The sequence below is a fragment of the Mustela nigripes genome, chromosome 11 (assembly GCF_022355385.1).
Source record: "Mustela nigripes isolate SB6536 chromosome 11, MUSNIG.SB6536, whole genome shotgun sequence".
In the NCBI taxonomy this organism is placed as follows: Eukaryota; Metazoa; Chordata; class Mammalia; order Carnivora; family Mustelidae; genus Mustela; species Mustela nigripes.
Window position 1 is genome coordinate 36,617,746 of NC_081567.1, and position 9,224 is coordinate 36,626,969.

Consider the following 9,224-nt stretch of genomic DNA (forward strand, 5'->3'; position numbering starts at 1 on the left):
GAGGACATAATATTCTGGTTAACTCTACAGGGGTATCAGGGAAAAAAAAACAGGGTTCTGAGAACAAGACACCATCCGTCAGAAGGGCTTATTACCCTTGGATGACAGGTAAGAGATCAACATTGAGTCAAGATTGCACTTCCTTGGATGTCACTGCCCCATTAACTCCTTCCCTTCCTTCTGAAATGGTGAGGGCTATGAGTGGTGAGGATGGTGGCCGGATGGAGACCCAGCAGGCTGTTTCAGAGAGCTGAAGGGGAAGAAAGCATAATAAATAGTCAGCCGGGAGCCCTGATTCTTAAATCTTATTCCCCAAATGCACGGACAAGAATTTGATTCCTTCCTGGAGCTCTCATAATCAAAGGACATTGCTGTATCTGACATAGGAACCATAAATCCTCAATTTCCTCCCTGCATCTTCTCCAACACAACTTAAGACAATCATTTCCTGACATTTGTGTTAATACCTGCTCTCTCAAATGGGACCGATGGTCACTGTTCCTCACCATCCTGGCAAGTAGCATAGATGAGATCCTGTAAAATACACTTGGAAGAAGAAAGATGTTATACGGGGTCGATCCTTCACCATAGCCTGGTACCAGTGCCCTCTGTAAAACTGAAGCGCCACTACCCAATCCCGTTTGCAAAGTACTCCGCCATGGCAGATGCTGGAAGCTATTGAGATCGTTCTCACTGAAACATTTGGATCTCCTAACAGCTACAGAAGATGCCAAACACAATTGCTCACGTTTACCTTGGAGAAGTGAATTCTTCTGTTGGGCCATCTCCTAGGAGGATGGACAGGTCTAGTCTACTATCTGGTCTAGTCTAATAGGTCTATTCTACTGTCTGCAATGGTAGCCATGGGCTCTGAAGCATTAGCTTCCAAAGCTATGTCATAATGAGATGCCTGTCCCACTAACCAAGAAGCTGTGCGGGGGGAAAAGGATAGTAAATTGTGAGTCGCATGTCGTGGGAACTAGTTTTGTCCTACCAAATCAGTTATTCTCCCAGGTTTCAATAGTGGTGAAAGGATTAACTATGTTCATGTTCCCCACACTGATGTTCCGAAAACAATCTTGAGTTGTTCAATGAGAATGTTGCCCAGAAAGTGCCCACCACTGGGGTGTCCATAGTCAAACAGAGCCCGTATTCTGCCTGCTTACCCTCTTCCACTTTGACTACCCTCGACCACGAGTTTTACGTACACATTGAAGCATAAATACTCTGAGAAATCTTCTTCTAACAAAACATTCACTTTATTCTAACCCATCGTCCCCAAATTTACTTGAAGAATACTTTTTTCATGTAGTATCTCTGCACAACTCAGTGTTTTCTGAGTCCCAGTTTGGGACATACTGACAGTCTTAGATTTCTAAGGTCCTATCCAGATCCTTCTATCCATGTCCTCCATAGCAGGAGAGGCTCGAGTACTTGCAAGACCACCAGGTCTATGTGAGCATGCAGGCCCTGAAGACTCAAGGCTGCACAAGACACAGCCCCTGCCCTCCTCATGCTTACATTTTAATGGGGGAAGACAGACAAAAACAAGTAAACAAACCAAACAACTCTTAAGTGCTAATGCATGTTCTGATGGAAACATACACAGTGCTCGGACTGACAACTGCAGAGATGACTGGCACATGGGTAAAAGGAAGAGGGAATCTTGTGCAAGTTTGCATTTTAAAATCTGGGAGTTTTGGAGAGACCATAAAACTGAGTACCGCAAAGTGCCCCTTCACTGAAAGAATAAGACTGGCAATAGAAGCTTCTCCTTTAAGGACGATAAATAGCTTTAACGAGGGCTAATGCTCCCCCACCATACCTAAAGGATGAAGGAAATATTTTTAAAAACCTATTTCTAACTCTCATCCATAAAAAATTGCTCCCTAAGCTACTAATTTTAAAGAAAACTTTACTAAACACATTTTACTTGAACTCTTACTAATGTTAATGATCTTTCACTTTTTTTCTTCTAATGCCCTGACACTGTTAAGTTGTTCATAAAGGTGGTGGAAAAATACTTAGTGTAATAATTATATCAAAAACCTACTATTTGTTCTAAAAAAATTCAACAGTATGCTTTCTGCTGGTTCCTGGCTACGCAGACATTCCTGATGGAAGCTTCTCACTCAACTGTAACGTCTTGCTCCTGCTTTCCTGGATGACCTTCCTCTAGTCCAAGAGGGCAATCCCCTTCCTCTCTACATCAATCAGGACAAATCTGCTTCTGCCCTATGTCCTGTGTTTTTTGAGGCCAACTCACAGAAGGTGTGAGGAGGTAGTTACCACACAATTGCTTAAGTCTACTACACTCACAACAGGAATGAGAGGTAACCCCTTCCCTCTCTGGAGCCCACTATCACCAGAAACACATCTTTATGTACAAAAGCAGCAGAGCACAGAGGAACAGAGAGCAAGGGAAGGGGAACAAAGCCAGAGAGCGGCGGATGGTTGCTTTGTCCACCTGAAAAAATGAGCAAGCGGGACGTCTCAGGTAAAAAATCAGTCCTCCTTTCCTATCACCTCGTCTTGTAGGCTCCTCAGTGTGCCTATCAGTGTTATATGAGCTCAGTGCAGCATCTACAGGAAGGCAGACCCCTTCTGAGGGCCAAAGTCCACATGGACCGACCCAGGAAAGGTACCAGAGCTCTAGTAGAACAGCTGTCTCAAATGGGAGAAGGTATTTGCAAACAACATATCAGATAAAGGGCTAGTATCCAAAATCTATATCAACACCCAAAGAACAAATAATCCAATCAAGAAATGGGCAGAGGACACGAACAGACATTTCTGCAAAGACATCCAGATGGCCAACAAACACATGGAAAAGAGTTCCACGTCACTTGGCATCAGGGAAATACAAATTAAAACCACAATGAGATACTACCTCACACCAGTCAGAATGGCTAAAATTAACAAGTCAGGAAAAGACAAATGTTTGCAAGGATGTGGAGAAAGGGGAACCCTCCTACACTGTTGGTGGGAATGCAAGCTGGTGCAACCACCCTGGAAAACAGCATGGAAGTTCCTCAAAAAGTTGAATATAGAGCTATCCTGCAACCCGGCAATCACACTATTGGGTATTTACCCTAAAGATACAAACGTAGTGACCCAAAGGGGCATGTACATCTGAATGTTTATAGCAGCATGTCCACAATAGCCAAACTATGGAGAGAGCCTAGATGTCCATCAACAAATGAACGGATAAAGATGTGGTATACTACACCTACACACACACACACACACACACACACACACACACACACAAATGGAATACTATGCAGCCATCAAAAGAAATGAAATCTTACCATTTGCAACATGGATGGAACTGGAGGGTATTATGTTGAGCAAAATAAGTCAATCAGAGAAAGATAAATTATCATGACCTCCCTGATATGAGGAATTTGAGAGTCAACATGGAGTGTCTGGGAGGTAGGGAAGGAAAAAATGAAACAAGATGGGATCGGGAGGGAGACAAACCATAAGAGATTCTTAATCTCACAAAACAAACTGAGGGTAGCTGGTGGGAAGGGGGAGGGAGAGGGTGGTTGGGTTATGCACATTAGGGAGGGTATATGCTATGAGAGTGCTGTAAAATGAGCCTGATGATTCACAGACCTGTACCCCTGAGGCTAATAATACATTATATGTTAATTAAAAAAAAAAAAAAACCCAGCTGTCTCGATGTAGACTGGCCAGGTCACGCTGCGGAAACACACAACACCAACATCTCCGTAGTTCAATATAAGTTTATTTCTCATTCCTGTAAAGTCCATCACAGGTCTGGGGGACTCTCCACATGGGGGGCTCAGCACTCCAGACTATTCTGACCTTGCAGCCCGTTTCTGTAGAAAGGACACTATTGAGTTTTGCACCAACAAAGAAAGGCTTCAGCCCAGAAGTGGGGCTTCCCACAACCCATCACCCACAACCATCTCATGACCCTAACTGCAAGAGGCAGCAAACTATCGCGACTCTTCTTCACACTCTTCACGAGAATACAAGTCCTGCGAGCGCATGTCTTTGGCTCTTTTTGTCCACTACTGCATTCCCAGTCTAGACCAAACAGTGCCTGGGCACCTAAGAGGCTCCTCTGAGACAGAACGAATGTAGCACCAGGAAGATGTCTGCACGTGGCCTGGATGAGACAGGGTACCCAAAGCCTGAGGACGAGGCCATGGGTAACAACTATGCAGACGAGAGCTTCAGAGCTTCCTGTGCCTAAGAAGGAAGACTTGGCGTAGTTCATCTTGGGCAAGAAAACAAAATCCTGCCAAGAGCACCGGACCCACAGCTCAGGCGACTTACACTGTAACGTATTGAAGCCAAGGACCAAACCAATGGAGCATTATCACCACCAGCCATGCTCGACTCCTAAGGAGCTGAAAACAGCCATAAAGACAAGTGCTTCCCCCCTGTGGTCAGTCTGCCCAGCATATCACTGGGAAGCAGGGGAAAGGGAACCCAATGCGTGTTTCGGGAACCAATCAAGCCATAAGAACGTTTCAGAACTCAGTAGACACAGCACAATGTCATCCAGCCCAGCCCTGCAGGGAGAACGTGCACATCCTGCTCATCCTGCCTTCGGGCCTCCCTGACGCAGCTGACAGCCAGCGGACCCAGAGCAACAGGGTCTTGAACAAGTTCCTGCATCAGAGCCTTAATTTCATTGTTTGTGAGGTGTTCGGGAGCTCATTTAACCCCCTTCCTGACACCACCTAAAAGCTCTAACAGGAGCACATGGGAGTCACTGCTGTAGACAGTAAGAAGATCCACAGCCCACAGAGGGGTCCAGCCATCTACTGTTCACCCCCCAAGGCTGTTTTTAAATGCTGTGTACAAAACAGACACAGGGAGACCCCGCCGGCTTCACACCAGTTTACAGTGTAAGAAAACCAACGTGAATGCAGATTCACCCGTCCTTGTCTACCACTCAGCACCAATTCCCAAAACTTTCCTTCTGGGAACCCAACCTTCTGCCACGCCCACTGAACCACAACCTGCATGCAGCACATACTCGTTTTGAAACAACCCTCTTTGTTCTTCTAAACAAAAACTGAATTAAAAAGCCAATGAACAAAAACCTGATTTGACTGAACTTCCATAAATTTCCGTTTAGACCCCAGGTGCTAATATTTATGGTTGACATTGTGAGGGGGAAAAATGTCTAGATTCTTTTATTACAATCTTCTTTACATATAATATGTAATCCATGGCTAAAAATTCCAACCCGTTTGCATATGATCTTAGCATTTTCCTTTATCAAACACCACCAGTCAGAGGTGTAAGTCAGTGCACTATTACTTCTTCTGCAAGATTCCCTAGTGGTGAAGTAAATAGTATTTCATCATAATAAAAATGGCCCTAAAAGGATTCAAGAACTAAAATGTTCAAGAAGGAACTCAAATGATATCCAATGTGGGGAACAGTGTCCAATGACAAAGGAGAGGAAGAAAATCCAATTTGGTTCTTGGAAAACTTGATAACAGAACTTTTTTGCCCCATAGGACTCTTGAAATTGGTAAGCTTAATAACATGAAGGCAATGGTATCCAATTAAACATGCAGGTTATTCTTTCTTGTTTTGGAAGCCCATGCTACAAATGTTTCCATCATGTGTTTAACGTGGCTGGAAGATCAATGTAAAACCAACAAATGATGATCACAGAAGACTGATTAATTCATGAGTATATTTGCTATTTGAAGCTGAATTTGCTAATTGCCAGAACAATCATGAAATAGTACATTCTGTACTCAGAATGTTCCCTGTACACCTTGTTAGGAATTCCCTGATTTATTAGTAAAAATGTAATTAGTACAACTAACATGTCCCCTGCAGAGTCTACCTTGATTCATTTCTGAGAAACATGTTTTTATCACCAAACTTTCCAATGATGAATTATTCATGCTTTTTAACTTTATATTTTTCATAAACCTCAGGGCTAAGCTCTACTTGGAAAATTTCTTCAGACTAAGGATGCTGGATAGGCTTCCTTCTGTTCAGTGGTAGTATTTCTGGTATGCAAGAAGGCTGGAATTCCTGCTAAACTTTCTCATGCTTATGCTACATATGGGTTCTCCGGTGTTTACTAAGGTGGGAATTCTGACTGAATTTCTTTCCACATACATAACACATAAAAGGTTTCTCTCCAGTGTGAGTTCTTTGATGTGTACGGAGATTTGAATTTTGACTGAAGCTTTTCCCACACCAAGAGCATTTATATGGTTTTATTCCTTGGTGTATTGTTATGTGTTTGTTAAGATCTGATTTCCCTCTAAAGCTCTTACCACAATGTTGACATTTATACGGCTTCATTTCGGTGTGAATTTTTTTGTGTTTAGTAAGATCAGAGGTAAGTCTGAAGTTTTTCCTACACTCCTGGCATGTAAAAGGCTTCTCTACTGCGCGAGCTTTCTTGTGAAGATCCATGAGTCTCTGCAGCTCTTCTTCCCAAATTGAAAGCTCCTTTGTTTGATTAACCGGAAACTCTTGATGCCACTTCCCCATCCTATGTGCATCACCATGATTTTCTTTCCCTGTTGTTTTCTGGGGAACTTTCACTCGGGTCTTTTTTGATACTGTGTCTCCTGGCACTTGTATTTCTAAGTCAGAAAGATACACAGGCTGATGGTTTTCAGTGTCAGATTTGACCTTTGACCCTGTGAGAATAAACATAACAATCAGCCAACTGTATGGCAAAGTGAAACTATAGGAATGGAGAGAAAAATCTAATAGTTACTGACTTACAAAGTACAGATAAGCAGAATTTTAAATTTTAAATATTAAATCCTGCAAAGGTTGCTATCAAGGCACATTTGTTCTCTTCCCACAGTATACTTACCTGAAGGCAACTCCCCAGAACTGTTCTTGAACTCCAAGGGCCTTTGAACCCATGGCTCTTCCCCTTGCTCTAGACAGGAGATCACTTTGGGTTTGGGGAGCACAAATAATGCTGTGAAATGGAAAAAAGGACGTCAAGGACTGGGAACCCAACTAGCCACTCAATAATTGTCCACCAACTCTACAGTATTTCAGTAAAAGCAAAGAGCAGTTTACAGTGCATTACCCGAACGGTCAGACGGGTAGACTCTACTATCTGGTTTCAGGTTTATACTATACTGCACTTCTGGGTGGATACACAAAGTGGAGAGTGAAAATAAACCTAAGCTGGACCCATGGAGATGATAAAGGGCATGGGAACTTCTCTACAGTGCCCTGTCAACAAGATTACCCTATATTCAACAAGGCTGAACCAAACCCCAGAGTCTACAAGGAATGTAGGTTAGCCTTATTAGTTCCTTAGGATTAGCCTAAGTCTAGCTAAGCAAGGTGAACATCAGTGGGCTGCATGTAGTATGCACTAATGGTTCCTGTCACAGTAACAGTAGCTTTGTATTTAGCTCTTTTTTAAAAAGGATATATTTTATTTTTATAGAGAGAGTGAACAGACAGGTGCACAAGTGCACAAATCGGGGGAGGGGAAAAGGAAGAAAATCTCTAAGCAGACTCCCCTCCGGCTGTGGAGCCTGACACAGGGTTCAATCTAATGGCCCATAAGATTGTGACCTGAGCTAAAATCAAGAGTCAAAGGTTTAACCAACTGAGCCACCCAGGGATCCCTGCTTTTTACTTAGCTCTTGTGCACCACATATTGGATTAGGAAAGATTTCCCCCCATTCCTATAGCTCACTGGTTCTTGTCCAGATGGAAAAAACATACCAGAATTCCTTAAGGAAACCTTTCTAAATATACACCAGCAAGCTGCGGAAGTACTCAGCACTCAGTCGTTCAATCAGTCTGTACTGACTGGATAGAATGTGCCAGGAACGCTCTTTGGGCTAACAATATAGTTAGTGGTAACTAAGCCAAAGCACCCTTATGTTAAAAAAAATCCTTTTTTTTTTTAAGATTTTAATTTATTTGACAGAAAGAGAGAGAGCACACAAGCAGCAGAAGGTATAGGCAGAGGGACGGGGAGAAGCAGGCTCCTCGATGAGCAGGGTGCCCAATGCAGGGTTCGATCCCAGGACCCTGAGATCATGACCTGAACCGAAGGGAGACGCTTAACCGACTGAACCATCCAGGCTCTCCTAAAGCGCCCTGATCTTATGGGCATTTGCTCAACAGTGATAAATAAACGAAGTTGTCAGCACACAGCAAATATTCTGTGGAAAACTAAAGCAGGACAACCCAGCATTTTAAGATTGTGCTTCTCTGAAGCTTCTTCAGAGGAGGTAGTAGGGAAGGCCTCTTTGAAAAACTGGAATTGCGGCAGGAATGTAGAAGTGAGTTTCGCCATGGGGCAGAAAAGTGCGCCAGGCAGAGGAAAGGGGAAAGTAGAAACGACCATGGCAATTTCAAGAAACAGAAAGACCAGCGAGGCTCAAGGGGACTGAGCGAGGGCACAAGTGGCAGCAGGTGAGGGAAGGGAGGGGAGTGGGGTCAGATCCCGGAGGACCTGAAGCACTTCAGGAAGGTGCGGATTTTATTCAGAATGTGGTGAGAATTCACCATATGGTTTACAATGGGAAATGTCATGATTTGACCAGGTTTTTAAAATTTTTTTGTTTTAAAGATTTTATTTATTTGTCAGAGAGAGAGAGAGGGAGACAGAGCGAGCACAGGCAGACAGAATGGCAGGCAGAGGCAGAGGGAGAAGCAGGCTCCCTGCTGAGCAAGGAGCCCGATGTGGATCCCAGGACGCTGGGATCATGACCTGAGCTGAAGGCAGCTGCTTAACCAACTGAGACACCCAGGCGTCCCTTGACCAGGTTTTTAAAAGATTCCAGCTGCTCTGTGGAAAAGAATGTGCGACAGCAGGAGGCAGGGCCACCGGTCAGAAAGTGCCCAGGTCAGGCAGTTACACACGCTGCGGGTTTAGGCCAGGACGCTAACAGCACCAGGAAATGAGGCATGGCTGTGCTTGGGCTACACTGTGATGAAGCCTGAAGGACAGTGACGCATTAGCACGCGGTATGAGGGCGAGATCACAGTAAAGGATGACCCCATGTTCCTTCCTCGTAGCTGCTGGGTGAAAGCTCTTGACTGAGAAGAGAGATCCATGAAAACAGATTTGGGGAAGGAGAAAAAATAAATCAAGACATCCACATAGCACACAGAGTGAGCACCTGGACAAAGCTAACCAAGGGACCTGGATACACCTTTCTCCTGTCCACACACCATCTAGTTGAAAAGCCATTATCGGAACACAGCCTCTCAGG

General features: G+C 44.0%; 1 protein-coding gene across 5 annotated transcripts in view; it reads right to left on the reverse strand.

The window, feature by feature from the left end:
- Positions 1-3,734: 3,734 nt before the first annotated feature.
- LOC132026970 (zinc finger protein 75A-like) overlaps positions 3,735-9,224 on the reverse strand; it is an 11,053-nt gene continuing 5,563 nt past the window's right edge. For all 5 annotated transcript variants that reach the window (XM_059415525.1, XM_059415522.1, XM_059415523.1 and 2 more), the window contains 2 exons: positions 6,845-6,955; positions 3,735-6,662 (listed from right to left, as the gene is read on the reverse strand). In XM_059415525.1, the coding sequence (XP_059271508.1) occupies positions 6,067-6,662; positions 6,845-6,955 (707 nt within the window). In that variant the 3' untranslated portion in view covers positions 3,735-6,066. The remainder of the gene's footprint in view (positions 6,663-6,844; positions 6,956-9,224) is intronic.